This window comes from Acanthochromis polyacanthus, chromosome 12 (genome assembly GCF_021347895.1).
Source record: "Acanthochromis polyacanthus isolate Apoly-LR-REF ecotype Palm Island chromosome 12, KAUST_Apoly_ChrSc, whole genome shotgun sequence".
Classification (NCBI taxonomy): Eukaryota; Metazoa; Chordata; class Actinopteri; family Pomacentridae; genus Acanthochromis; species Acanthochromis polyacanthus.
Window position 1 is genome coordinate 31,404,024 of NC_067124.1, and position 15,686 is coordinate 31,419,709.

The 15,686-nt window shown below is 42.1% G+C and overlaps 1 protein-coding gene across 1 annotated transcript; it reads left to right on the plus strand.

Annotated features, from left to right (window-relative positions):
* The first annotated feature begins 4,603 nt into the window (after positions 1-4,603).
* tent5ba (terminal nucleotidyltransferase 5ba) lies at positions 4,604-9,156 on the plus strand. The gene is made up of 2 exons (XM_022193426.2): positions 4,604-5,215; positions 7,586-9,156. The coding sequence occupies exons 1-2, from the start codon at positions 5,078-5,080 to the stop codon at positions 8,612-8,614; spliced, it is 1,167 nt and encodes a 388-aa protein (XP_022049118.1). The 5' UTR covers positions 4,604-5,077; the 3' UTR covers positions 8,615-9,156.
* The last annotated feature ends 6,530 nt before the right edge of the window (positions 9,157-15,686 follow it).

The following is a 15,686-nucleotide window of genomic DNA, read 5'->3' on the forward strand; positions in this document are numbered from 1 at the left end:
CACATCCGAGTGGCTCCCTCCAATGTGAGGGAACCTGAGAATGTCAAGTGGACTGACATTTATCTGCCATCATTGTTCCCTCATCCCTAAGTGTTTCACATTCAGGTAAATGCTGGCTCCGCTCCCGGGATGCACAGCTGCCACATGGTGGGTTTATTTTTAGCCGGATGACGCAGATGTCTCACATCGCTACCTGGCAGGACCCTCAGCTAGAGACGCCTCTGCCCAGCTGCCCGACAACCGGCGGATGCTGTTGCCACAGAAACAGGATTATGTTGACATCACAGGATCTGAGCTGATCTTCCAGTGGGAACCAAACCCTAACCACCAGCTGACCTTTCAGGAGGTTTGAAAATTATTGTCGACCTCCAGCTGTGGGTTTGTTAACAACAGACGTGCTTGGAGGAGGCGTTGTGATGACTATGGTGGAGCACGTGTTTCTAAAAAACCCCAACAGGTCAATCATCAAATGAACTTTACTCTCTTGTAAACATTTTACAGGTGCACAAACATGCTGCGTCGACAGGTTTGAGAAGTGTGGGATTTTTATAAATGATAATATATCTCAAAAGAGGAAATTACTCAACATTTCCTCAGTATTGTTCACCAGCAAATTATATACCAAAAGGCCTTCTCATCACAAAAGGAGTAACGTCTGCTATTGTGAGTAATGTCTGCGTGAGCTCCGTCATTAAGAGATAGTTGGTGCTTTTAAACACAAAACAGGCCGAACAGAACAGGACAAAGACAAGGGTAGTATGAACATTGCCCTCTCCTGTGTGAACCAGAAGATTCTGGTAATTCAGAGGAAATAACTTCACCAATTTACAGGCCATCTTACATTAACTATACAAAACACAAAATACAAGCTAAATAACACTCTGCTGAGCCCAGAGGAATGTCTTTGTATCTACACCAAAGCAAATAAAAACACAATGTGCCCCGCAGATAAGGAGGCAGACTGGAAAACAATGGCAGCGAGGTATCTGAAAACTTAAATGGAAAGCTTAAAAAGGCCATCGCGGGTTATCTGAGCCGTTTCATAAACCCACCGTTTTAATCATGAGCAAATTAAATGAACGTGTGGTTGTGGGGTTAAATTTTCCACTCGACGTACAATCAAACAACTCAAAGGTAGCAGCTCTCCACTTTAAACATCTATTGAAAACGATAAAGACATAAAGCGTGATTAGAAAGCGACACTTTGCAGTTTTAATAGCTTGCTATCACAGTTCAAACACTCTCAGGCAGCTTCTAGATTTCAGCAAAATAGATGATGGATTATCCGAATGTTTTATGGAGATTGTATTTTTATGTAGCAGATAGTGGCTGCAAATATGTCCTCTTGAATTATTAGCAAAACAGTAGGGTTAAAAAACACGTGCAAAGGAGAACTAAACCTCACTGGCCACTTTATTGGGCACACCTTGCTCGTAACAGGTTGAACCCCTATTTCCCCTTTAAAACTGCATTAATTCTTCGTCGTATACATTCAACAAGTTGCTAGAAACTTTCGTCAGAATGCACAAGACAACAATAAACAATGAGGATATTGGTGAGGCCTGAAATTGCAGATCAGAAATGCAGCTCAGAAACCAGAGATACCTGCAGGTAGGATACGAGTGACACTGTTGCTCATGGCATCATGGGAAGTTCCCCGGCAGGCTGGTTCTGTAGTACCACTACTAAGAGACAAACTATAAGCTTTATTAATAGTATAAAGGGTGTCTACCTCCTGAGTCTAAACTGGAAGTTGGTTCCACAGGAAAGAAGCCTGATAGCTGCTATTAGAAACTTTAGAAACCACAAACAAGCTTGTACTCTGAGATTTGCGTGCTCTGGTGGGATGATATGGTGCTACAAGGTCTCTGAGATACAATGGAGCTTGGCCATTAAGGACTTTGGGACAATGGTAGCATCAGCTGCTGCAGGTTTGTGGGCAGCACCTTCATGAGGCGAATCTTCCGCTCCACCACATCCCAAAGATGCTCAGTTGGGCTCAGATGTGGTGACTGTGGAGGACATCTGAGTCATGTTCAAGAAACCAGTCAAAGATGATATGAGCTTTTGTGAAATGGTGCATATCCAGCTGAAGGTAGCCATTAAAAGATGGATGCACAGTAGTCGTAAAGGGATGAACAGGGTCAGCAACAATAATCAGGTGCTTAAGGATGAAAATAAACTCCAGATATCGAGATTTAATTTCTTCTGCTTATCCAGAGTTGGATCAAAGTAGCAGCAGGCTAAACAGGTTATTCCAGACATCTCTCTACCTAGGGACAATTTCCAGTTCCTCAAGGAGATTCTGATGTGTTCCCAGACCAGACGAGATATGTAATCCCTCCAGCAAGTTCTGAGGTTTCCTCCCAACAGGCTCTGCCAGAAAACTTCCAAAAGACTTTCCAAAAGAAAGCGACCAGGAGGCACCTTAATAAGATGTTGAACCACCTCAGCTGGAACCTTGTGACACAAATGAGCAGTGACTATTCTGAGCTCCCTCCAGATGTCCAAGCTTATCACTATCTCTAAGGCCAAGTCTAGCATGCCTACAAACTCATTTCACCTCGTTGTATCTGTGATTATATCCTTTAAATCACTTCCCAAAGTTCAAAACTGCAGGTGAGAGATCAAACATATTGACTGAGAACTTTTAATTGCCTTCTAGCTCAGTTCCCTCTTCACCGTAACAGTATGAAACAACACTTGGATTCCTGCTGATGATGCACTAATCCATCTGAATGTTTCAGACTCCATTTTCCAATCACTCAGAAACAAGATTCAAAAATACTTCAACTCCTCTGCTTGAGGCAACAACTCCCTCCAACGAAGAAGAAGCAATCCACCAGACTGTAGGTGTTGACTGGAAGGACAAGGCGGGCACCTAGTTGACCTCTGGTTCTATGGATGCAGAAAGCTAAGATTGCCTTAGCTAAAGGTAACTTACCCACTATTTGTGATTTCCTGTGATTGTAAAAAAAAAAAAAAAAAAAAAAAAAGATTTCTATGTTCTAATGTCTGTAGTCTTTAATCGTTAAACCCACTCATATCAAAGAACAAAGTAAAATCAGGTAAAGTAAACCTTCTAAATGGAACAGCAACGGTGTCTGAAAGAACGTTTTGAACTTGAACACAAATCTTGCTGAAGACGCAATAAATTATTATATGAGCTATTAAAGTCAATCCATCTGTCATTGCTGTGAAATTCAATGCACTCACTAAAACTGTAGCAGTCAAAGTTGATTTCTCTGAACACAGAGACAGAAATTACATCAAAAGAGTAAATTCATTAACTGAACTAATTATTGAACTACGACCATAATTTAGTTTGGTTTATGCGTTGACTTTACATATACAGCTTACGCACAAAATAACTAGCGTGAATTTGAAAATGTTTACAGTTCCAATACATCATGCTTTAATTTATTGCATGCATTGAACTATTATAAGATAATTAAAGCATATCTTTTAGAAGTACTGTAATTATTTAACAAGTATGATCAATTCAAAACCAAGTCTTCAATATTTAAAGCCTGGTGTGTTGCCTTTCAAAGAAGAAACAACAGGTTAGCTGATGATTATTCCCAAAACTGTACATATGGATAATATTAAAAGAGAAAAGCATTACATTCCTTTATATCTTAAACTGTCACTTGTGTTTTCATTTGAATAAATAAAGACATTTTCTCCATAAACTGACGTAGAAAAGTCATGAAGTGTTGCACAGGAGTAGCTTTTTTCCCAACATCTAAATGAAATTTAAAAATGAAAAAAGGACTACTTTTTTAAAAAAAATCCTTTTCCATGTTTTGTGTTCTTAACATCACATTGTGTGGATATTCTCAGGTGTTTAATTCGCACATTCCTGCACACTGGAAGTATTTCTATTCTGATTTCTAAGTTACGATTACACTTTCTGCTAATTTGACTTTTTAAAAAAATCAATATGTTCACTGTTTTGCACAAAAACAGCCAGTAAAAGCAATAAAACTGCTTCAGATTCTGATTATAAAATCTAAATTTCCTCAAAGACCTCGACTGATTTTGCTAACTTTGCACATATAATGACCACGTACAACAGTTTCTGTGGTTCTGTGAATCATCATTTTGGCGTTTCAGTAAGTAAAAACTGGAACTTTGGCTTGCCATGCTTGCCACAAATAAAATTCTTCTGACATCAAAGTTGGAAAAATGTCATCCTCAGACTGTATTTTTAGTAGAAACTATGGATGCAGCTTTCTGGGGCCCCAGTACAACATTTGTTTGACAATCCTGCACTTTTTCCCCATGTGAAAAGACCAATAATTGATAATTTGGCCTCTGCTGGAGCCAGGTGATCATTTGGATCCACTGGAAACGGCCTTTTCCTGTTTTGAAGATCTTGTGATTTTCTTTCAGTAATGTTTGCGTGATTATAAACTGCATGACTAAGCAGCAGGGTGTTGCAGAAAAAACATCCTCAATGCTCTGCAAACAGTTTTCCTTGCGCAAATAAAGACGTGCCACAAATTAAAAGCTGTCTTTCCGCAGCTGCAATCTCACCTCTCATCAATCAGACATCAATGATTTTTTTTTTCTAATATGAGATGCGCCGCAGTGATGGTCGGATGATAAAAGCTCTGTCTGTGGGAAAACCCAGTGAGGCTGCAGAGCTGCGCAGATCGGAGGAGGCTGTTCCTGCAGGCAGGGCGTCCATAATCAATGACCAAACTCAACAGCCAATCACAGCTCTCATGCTAATACGAAGCCTTTAAACCCTCTAGACCTTCCTTATGAATCGCTTCTTTACAGACTGACCGGATTTCAGCGGCGCGCACCGGAGGAGGAAGCTGCAGATCCCAACTTGAGACTACACTTAAAAAAAAAAAATTCCTTCACGATCAACACCCGGACTTTCTCTCTCCGTTCCCTCTCTGGAATATCTGGCCTTTTATTTTCTGTTTTTATTTCCGAGCTGAAGATAGAAGAACCAGAGCTGAGCTGACAGCTGGGAGAAAAGCATCTCAGTCGTCTTTCTACTCGTTTCTACTTTTTTCTCTTTTGGGGGGGGATTTTTAAAAAAGTAATTGCCATCATCGCCATGTCTGGGGATCGGAGGTTCTGTGTGCTGTCTTGGGATCAGGTGCAGCGTTTGGACTCGATCCTGGGGGAGGCTGTTCCCATCCACGGCCGGGGAAACTTCCCCACTCTGTCAGTGCAGCCCCGGCAGATTGTCCAGGTACAAAGGAGCACCGAAAAACACTCAAAACTCTCCTCTTCTTCCAAGATTTCACATATTTTCTTCTTATACGCATAGCCAGAAATACTTAACAATGTTTTCTTTGAATGCACATTTAAATATCACCCCTACAGGTGGAGAATATGTGGACATTTCCTCCCACTAAATGCCAAAATTCAACATTAATTTCTATTTCTTGAACTCCCAGGAAACCCCTCAACGACCTCTGCTGGTCTCCAGATTTCACTTTTAGAGCTCTGTTCAGGATTTACCCTGCACACACTCGTTGGATCTTTACTTATTTAATTATTTCCATGACATTTGCATCCTAATTTTGATTCCTCTGTTTGATCATTTTGGTTGAAGCTTGATTTTTGCTTCTTAAAAAAACATTCTCATCTCAGTTATTCTCCCTAACTTTGATATACGGGTTTAATGTAATCTGAAGTCACAGGCTCAAAATGAGAACACTTTCTTCCTGTTTATCCGTCCCTGTGTCCACCATTATTCAAAAAGCAGCCTGGAGACACATAGTAAGGAATTTACTGACCTGTACAGCTCCTCCGGTTTGACCTGCTACATACATGAAAAACACGGATGCCGAAGTCCCTCCACATCTCCAGCCTTCTTTCTGAGCATTTTGGCTGGATCGCGTTTCACTTCCCCATGCGATGTCCTGGGTAGTTGGCTGTGCATTAAAGTGCAAAGAAAATGGCATGCTAGAATTCCCAGATGCACATATCTACCAGCCAGTGCGGGATTTTTCCATTTCATTTACACTTTGACATGTTCAAATTACAAGCAACGTGGAAGCCCAAAGACTTGTGGAAAGATGAACGCTCCATTGAACTTATGTTTCCTCAGGATTTGTGGAAATCCTGTATAATTTTTTTATGTCGTTCAAATCAGCCATCTGCCACATAGACTCATTTAATGGAAGGATGAACATTGATCGCTCATAAATCTCCTGCACTGACAGTTATATTGAGTTTTGGTGATGTCGCTGGGTGTTATTAATCACAGGCGTTATGACAGAGAGTGCAGACCTTTGTCCTGCTGCAGGTTCAGAAGGATAAAAGGACTGCGAGCATCCCCTGCTGCATCATGAAGCAATGCAGTCCAACAAGTTACGGGATTGTAACCTCAGATTAAGATAGCAGCTACCTGCCAATCCTCAATTGCTTCACAGGTCAGACCTCAGAATTCCTGAATGAAGCAGTTATGCAACTTTTATATTACCTTATATTTATATTTTTGCTTAATAAAGGAGATTAGATGAGGTATCCAAGCTTGTATGAGATGTTTATTGCAGGTTTGACCATAAATTTGGACAGATCGCTCCAAAAGCCACATTATTACTGCTGCTGATTGGAATTTGAACCCAATCTGCAGCTCTTTATGGCTCAGTGATTACAAGGCTCTCCCTGCCCAAATTATAATTTTGTTCCTGTACCGGAGAGAGGGTTGACTCAAATGTTTGCTCGTTCATAGACCTGACCCAGTATGTATAAATAGAGCCGTCATGTTATCTGATCACCATGGGAGAGCGAGTTAACGGACGCTAATCTGACAGGTCAGTGCCAGTAGGCAGATTTAGGATTGGCGCGAGTGTGTAACGACTCATTTGTGCTGCTGGGTTTTACTGTTTCAATTGTCTGGGGTTCGTATTTGCTCAGTAGAAACGCTAGTGGACAGAAATTCACAGCGTGTTACAACTGACAGACACTGAGTTAACATGACAAACTGCTCAAATGACCTGCCAGATATGAGAGCCACTGAGTTCCACTAAAGTTAATTTTCATGATACATCTCCCTTTGGATAAATTTATCTTCAACATCTTATTTCAGGACTGAGACATGCTTCTCTTTGCACCTAATATCAGTGATGTGTCCAACTGTAGATCATCCAGGGAGTAGACTCCTGTGTTTAAACATTTTGCAGGCCACAGGAATGGAGGAAGGACACTCTTCTGACCCTTAGTGACCTGAGGTTTTTTCTAATTTTATTTTTGGTGATCCTGCACAGACTTAGTTACAGATCAGGAGTATAAATCTTGTGACTTTGATGAGATAAGACAATCTGACACACAGGGAGATGGACCTGGAGAGCAGACTTGTCATCTTTGCAGCTATTTTTGGACTCTTAAGGTTTCATTTAAACTGATGCTGATGGCGATGAAATGGACTTTAGTGAGCAGTGGTATTGATGGTGCCTTCACAGACTATTGATTTCCACTAGGCCCATGTTGAGCTTGTTTGGGCATATTTCAACTGACTTGAGATGTGTATCATTTCTGCAGTTTCATTTTCCTAAAAGAAAACCCTCATAAATTCACAAATGCATCCTGCCTCTGTGTCCTCCTTGTCCAGGTGGTTCGAGCGAGGCTGGAAGAGCGAGGCATTTGTGTGAAGGATGTGAGGCTGAACGGTTCGGCCGCCAGCCACGTGCTCCATCAGGACACCGGACTCGGCTACAAGGACCTGGACCTGATCTTTGGCGTGTCGCTGAAAGACGACCAGGCCTTCCGTCTGGTGAAAGACGTCGTCCTGGACTGCCTGTTGGACTTCTTGCCGGTCGGGGTCTCGAAGGAGCGCATCACGGCACTGACCCTGAAAGAGGCCTACGTACAGAAACTGGTGAAAGTCTGTAACGACACAGACCGCTGGAGCCTCATATCGCTGTCCAACAACACGGGCAAGAACGTGGAGCTTAAGTTCGTGGACTCTTTACGGCGACAGTTTGAATTCAGCGTGGACTCCTTCCAGATCTGCCTCGACTCTCTGCTCTTGTTCGACCGCTGCTCAGAGACGCCCATGTCCGAGAGCTTCCACCCCACCGTGATCGGGGAGAGCGTGTACGGGGACTTCAAGGAGGCTATGGAGCACCTGTGTCAGAGGACCATAGCGACGCGCAGCCCCGAAGAGATCAGAGGGGGCGGCTTGTTGAAGTACTGCCACCTGCTGGTTCGAGGGTTCAGGCCCTCCTCGGATGCGGACATGAAGCAGATGCAGCGCTACATGTGCTCGCGCTTCTTCATTGACTTCTCCGACATCGGCGAGCAGCAGAGGAAGCTGGAAGCATATCTGCAGAACCACTTTGCCGGCATGGAGCACAAACGGTACGAGTGCCTGATGACTCTGCACCACGTGGTGAACGAGAGCACCGTGTGTCTGATGGGCCACGAGCGGCGCCAAACGCTCAGCCTCATCTCCATGCTGGCGCTGAAGGTGCTGGCCGAGCAGAACGCCATCCCCAACGTCACGAATGTCACGTGTTACTACCAGCCGGCGCCGTACGTGCAGGACATCAACTTCAGTAATTACTATATTGCACACGTTCAGGCGCCGCAGGTGTCGCCGTGCAGCGCTTCGTATCAGACGTGGCTGCCATGTAGCTGAAGAGAAGGGCAGAGGTTGGTGTGTCTCCATCGCTCTTTGGAAAGAAAATGGACTGAAAACACACAAGAAAGAAACCCATGTTTGCCAAATGTGACTTGACTGAAACAATCCTGTACTGCTGTACATCTGATTGAGCCGACACATTAATTTTTCTCACTCTCTTGCAAAAACATCTATAAGATTGCTGGTCATTTCGAGATGTAGCGATAGTATCTTATTTAAGTATTAAACAAAAAAAAGAGAAGTCTTTAAACACTTTATATATGTCAGAAATACATTTTTGAGGAAACAAACATTGAAGCTGGTGTAATTTTCATACTCTGGCTTTATTTTTTTAAAATTACATGCTGGACCAAAGATGTATTTTGTTGTTCAGAAAGGGAATGTTGTCATAATTCCAAGTGCCTAAAATGAAGCACGAAACGTTCTAAAAACATCTGTAAAGTGAGAACTGTGCATTCAGTGTTTTCTAGATTACTCTGTCTCTCTTTTCAGGAACAGAAGCATTAATTTTTGTGAGATTAAAAAAGGAAAACCCCCCAGTTTTTTTGTATTGTGGTTATTTTATGTTAACTTTGGCCTATAATGATTGTTGACATTTTAATCTTTGGTTCTGAGGGGTGCAGTTTAGTTTAAAGCGGTCATTATCTGAGCTGCTTCAACATTCGCACAGTCAGAGTTGTGTATTGTCACGTGGCCACCGTAAACTATATGCTTTCATTAAATGTGAGAAGCTTTGGCTAAAAAGCCGACACATACATCAGCTCAGATTTTTCTCCTCTGTATGGATGGGATGGATGTTTTGTTGATCCTATACTTGATGACAACAAATGGGTTCATTTCCAGTAACCAGCCCTATTGAAATGCATATACTGCTGCCTGGAGTGAGTTGCATTTGTAAAACCGGGCCTGAGGATCCATTACAAACTGAGGACATGAACCATAAGGAGGCTTTTCTAAAGCACAATGGCTTCTCTCTCCTCTGTGATACTAAAGCTTTTTAACAAAGGCTGGCTTGTTCTCCCACCCATGTTACCACTGGAAACCCAGCCCTGTTTGCTTGACTGATACTATATCCGTGTCATTTTGTCTGAGTCTAAATCAAAAATCTTTACAGACATAGCCACAGTGCTGAAGTTTGTGAAAAGACAGAGACCGGGAGCGACACGGCTCATATAGATTACTAGCAGATCTTGGAGCCAGTGCTGGTCACATTTGGGCCAATAATTACATCTGCTCTGAAAACTGAGAACAAAAAATACAGCTCATTTTGCCACATGTGACTCACTCATTAATTCCGTCTGAACTCTCCACTCTTATGTTGAAAGGCAGCATCAGAACTGTGGTATTATTGAAGGCTATAAATACACAGCCCTATCTTTGCTTAAATCTGTTAAATGCAGGGTACCGGCGTTGGTCACAGTGTCAGTTCACTGGTGGAACAGTGTTGGAGCCAATATAAAGTTTCTAAAATGAAATTCTTTCACTTATCATATTCTCTTGCACACATGGGGACCTCAGACCAACGTGTCCAAAGCCTCTAAACTCTAATCGAAGTCCAGTGCAGCCTGGGATTTGTGTTAGTCTGAAATTATTAAATGAATCGAGAAAATAATCAACAGATAATATGGTAAAGAAAACACTGGCAAGTTGCAGCCCTGCTGGATAATAAATCAAAATGAACCTGAGGACATTCACTCCAGAAAGATGGTTTGAAGAAAAATGTCTAAAAGAGTCAACAGGAGGTCATGAGGGGGACCAGTCACTGTTTGTTGAGAGTGAAACTCCTTTAGTTGGCTTAAAATTAATATTGTCTTTAAAAAAAGTCACCAAAAATACACCGATTAACCAGAAAACAGAAAGAAATGTAGGATTTATAACTTTCCGACGGTGCTTGAACTAATCATTTGTGGTGCGTCCAACTCCAGAGCTGGAGTGGCTATAAATTCTGTAACTCCCCATCAATCAGTGAGAACTGAAGAAGCCTCTGGGATGAAGGCGAAATGTTTTCAAGAACCTACAAATGAGGTCCAATTGATTTCTACTGAGGCTCCTACGATGGAAAAATATCGATTCTAGCTTTTAAATTATTGCATTTAGTTTTTTAATAATTTATGGCGTTATAACTTTGTTCGACTGTATCAGAACACACCAGTTTCCCTCTGCTTCTAGTCATGGCTGTGCTGTTTCCACAAAGGTGCAGGACTTTGTTTTCTAGGGAAAAGTAAGCACACAGTGAATGAAAATGTGACAGGGACAAACAAATATGGAAACTGTTTAGAGTTCAGAAGTTTAAACACAACTTCATTAGGAATATAAGCAATATACGAGGCAAAACGGTCGCTCTAAAAGACAAAAAAAAATAGCTAATGTTGAGGCCACCAAGGTTGTTGTGATTTTTATAATGCGCTGTTAATCAAATTACGAAAACCAAGTTCATGCAGTGAATGTGGGGTTTCTGAAGCCCGTTGCTGCTGAGCAGTTTCTCTTTTCTAGCTTGGTTTCCTACAGCAACATTAATCAGTGTCAGAATATGGTTCATTTAGATTCATAATAGTGAATATGATGCAGTCTTTTCCATAATTGCAGCTCCTTGCATGTGTTCACTAGAGAAATGATTTAATAGCTCAACAAACTACATGATGCCTTGTGCATGTTCAGGGCCATGACCTCTTTGTGGTGCTGGATTCACAAGTGTTATTGACAGTGTGTTTCCAAATTTTAGCAATTTTAATACCTCAGCTGTGACGTAGAGCATAGTTTATGGAAACTTTGAGTGCTTGTTATTCGTTGTCTTCTAAGCTGTTTATCCCTGAACGTGATTATCTTGTCTTTCACTCTTCAACAAAGGCTAAAACCATTGAGGAACAATGAGATGCAATGAGCTGTAGGCGTAACTTCTCAGTAAGTAGACTAGAAATTGTTTTTAGCAGGTCTGAACCCTGTTCTAAAGGGGAGTTTCGACTGTAAAGTCCTGGTTAATTTATCATAATCACTGGTTCTGTTTGTGTTGGAACCCTATGTGTGTTATTCAGCTGTTAGTGTTACCAAAAGGTACCGAAATTATTCCAGAGCACTCACTGTATTTGTGCGATCGTCAAAGCGGAACTTTTGTGGTTTTTTTTGGTCAGTATTAATTGCCAGACCGACATGGTTTGACTGGCTCTGAGTTGAAACCCTGATCGTTTTATGAAATAAAAAAAAACCCATTAGATTTCAAAGTAATACCACTCTGCACTGCTGATAGACTTAACAGAAAACCAAGCAGCGGCAGACGAGCAAAGAGCTGAATAACATGATTTTTATCAGCTGCCATGTCTAGATGACTGAGGTGGAAATTTTATCCGAGGTATAATACCGTGAAATCTCCGAGACATTTAATTCAGGCTTTAATTTAGAGTGTGTGTGTGGGCTGAGGTTCAGTGCACACGTCTGTGTGAAACCAGGGTGATGACAGGACAGAGACGCAGTAATGACAGAGATTTCACAAATTTCTTGCCACAACACAAATCTAACTCACCCTGGACTGGTATGTGTGCTATTACCTCTCCTGGGAGACGCTTTATTCACCCAAGGGAGCGATTATAATGTCCCACTCACCCATTATCTGCAGGGAGTTTCTCACTCTCTGCCTCTGTTTGTTGTGTATTCTCTCATCATCTTGTCTCCCCTGATGTGAAGCAAACTTTTAAATCCTGATCACACTGGCCTGAGTCAGGATGCAGAGATGTTTTAAATTAAGCTGTACTTGTGAAGCACATGACAGTGTGGATGTGACATCATCCTGAGGGTGCGAAAGGGAAACACATGTCTTCGGTGAACTGCGTGATTGGAGCAAGCTGACGGTGCAGCTTCAGCTGGTGGAGATGTGTGCTGCTGTCTGTGTGTTGATGTGTTGCCGGGATGCAGCACTGAGAAATGTGCACAAGTTCAGCACAAGTTCGTCATGAGAGGAAAGACTCCATACAGCTGTGCCATAGCAACCTCTGCATTTCACTTTGAAGCCATGCAGTAATACCTGTTTGGGCTTTAAAGGTCCCATATTGTGCCCCTTTTCAGCTAAACAATGAAAGTCTCACACGTTCTTAGAATTCTGCAAAGATGGCTCATTTCACTCTGACTCTGCAAATGGGCTGTTTCTGTGTCTGTAGCTTTAAATACAGCTGACCTACTAACCATACCCCATTCAGGAAGAAGACTCTGCATCTGGGATTGACAAAACAAGAAGCAGCTGACAACATGGCATTTGACACAGTCGTCGATGAGTCTCTGAGTGGTCATTTAACAGGGAAATAAAGCCATATTCACAGCACAGCAGTTGTTCTTGAGTCATGTGAAGGCTGGGTTATAAACATCTTCATATTGAAACAGCTTTTTATTTACACCTTCAAGTTTATAATGACCATAAAACACAATAAAAACTGATTTCCAGCATCCAGGACCTTTAAATCGTCAAGTTGTTACTGCTCACTGATCATCTTATATCTCCAAAATACCTACTCTAGGGCACTGTGACATTGACATAAATCAAATATTTAATAGAGTTGGTGCTTGTGTATCACTTTTCCAACCCCTCTCACCAAAAAGCCAATCATCTGTATTGCAACAGCTGAAGCGGCAGTCAATCCTGTTTAGGAAACGAGTGATACAAGTATAACCTGTGGGGGAAAAACTTGTAAAAACCTTATTTTGGAGTTGAGATACCAAGCTTTTAAAGCAGTTTTTATCATAGTCCACTGGTGACACTCTACATGGAGTTTTATGTTCCGATGATTATTGAAATTGCAGTTCTGCTTCTCTCCCCATTCATTTACATGGTCTTGTTAACCCAAAATAACTGCCCGGGGGCTTTACAAAGAAGGTTGGCAAGTGGCAAAACTTGCTTTTAAGGACTTTGGACATTATCCACTCTGCTTCGAATGGGTTTTATGAGTGTATGAGTTTAAGTTTTTTGTTTACACTCCAAAAAAAGCTTAGCTTAACTGAAAACACGGAAATCCCCAAAGCTAGACACATGATAGCGATGAAAACATGGAAATTTGGACAGCAGAACTGTGATAAATGTTGTTTGGCCCTTATCCCTCGAGTTACATAGATGTATGTGTAGCCTTATGTATATACAGGCTACGTGCAGTAAATGTGCATTCTGTTTTCACTCTAAAACATCATTAATCTCTCTTAAGATCCAAAAAAACTGATCGACAGGGGAGCTCAGTGGGACTCTGATGCAGCTGGACACTGGTTTGATGAAAGCTGTGAATCATCAGACTGGTGTGTGTTCATGTGTGTTCATTTAGCAAGTGATGTCATGATATCTGGATGGAACATGCTAGAAAATGCTGTTCATTTAGCAAGTGATGTCATGATATCTGGATGGAACATGCTAGAAAATGCTGTTCATTTAGCAAGTGATGTCATGATATCTGGATGGAACATGCTAGAAAATGCTAGTGCAGAATGTAAGACCGACGTTTGCCGGGGAGGTGGGAGGCTAAAGGGCGGGGAAATCTGAAGTGTGCGTCGAGGTACCAAGATAGCTCGCAGGAAGGGAAATAGAATCTGTTATTTCACTTCAGGGAGCGCAGGGTGTCACCGCAGACGCAAACTGCTGCCGGAGAGGCAAAAGTGTGAGAGACACTCGGACACAGGGGGAGCCAGCGCTGAGCATTCCTGGCATTACAGCCCGCTGACAAACAATCCTAACTTTATCCAGTGAGTCGGGCCAACTGAATGGCTGCAGTGTGTAGAGTTTACCCACTGAGGGGGCACTACCCAGCCCGATCCTGCACTCTGTCCACCATCCAAACACTAGAGTTTCTGAGGTGGGGCTCAGTTTATCACCATCCTTCAATCAATACAGCCGTTATTCAATAAAACCTCACTGACAACCTTTAGTGTTTGCAACCAACCCTCCATGTGATTGTTGTTCTCATTGTAGCAGCAGCAGATGGTTGCGGTTTTAAGATTTATACGCCAAAACATGTTCCGCTGCCCAGATTCATAAGCACAAATGTCTGCTTCTATAAATAAAATTTGCAAAAATCTGTCAGCCAGAATGAAAAAGATTTGAAAGCACAAATTATCATCCGCCTCATTCGGCCATAAAACTGATTTTATGAGAACACAACAGCTCGACACCCTCCACTCTGTGGCAAAGATCAAACTGTTGCCTGTTATTTTATCATCACACACCCACGCAGACACACATGAATAAACTGTACACTGCGACCATACCACATAACTCACATTGATGTGAGGATAAAATTAATGTAATTACAGAGCGTGGCGTATTCAACGAAGCAGCCGCCTCCTGCTGCGCCGACTAAAACGGGTTCAGCGTTTGTTGGGCTTCATTTCTGGTGCATCCGACTTTGGAGAGTCGTGGCTGAGAGCTTTTAGAAAAGATTCGACAAGATAAATGTTTGCTGAGGCTGTTCTCTCTCTAATTGACAGTTTTGATTCGGCAAAAGTAAAAATGTCAGTTTTTCAGTTCTCACTATGGCCTAGTGTTGAAGATACAGAGACTTTGAGCACTAAACCAGTATCATACTTTCTGCATTTACAAGTATGTGAGGGTCTGAGTCTGCACAACAGCCACCATGTGCAGCCCAAAAATCAAGTCCAGCAGGGACTATGCCACGTTCTGCTGCAGTGTGCACGCATGAAATACTTACATAAAGACAACCTGCTGCACATCTATGGATCAAAGTCCACCCAGTAGACTATAAGCGGACCATAAAGTAGTGCAAGGCCATTGTTAAGCCTTCATTAGCCTTTCGTGAGAACATGCTCTCAGACGGCTCCGGACATCCACAGATGAGTAGTTGTTGTTTATGTACAACTTTTAATCCGCTTAGATAACTATGTTACATACATGTGCAGGAGGTTGAGTCTTTGGCTGGCTCACCGGATGTAGAGTGCGGGTATAAAAACCTGCCATTTCAGTTGGCGTTCTCCCCTCTTCCACCACCTCCCACCTCTTCCCCGTAGTTAACAACACTGGCAACTGAAGGTTTTGCAGAGGATTTACATCGTGCAAAAACGCACCTCTTCTGTCTTTTTTTTTTTTGAT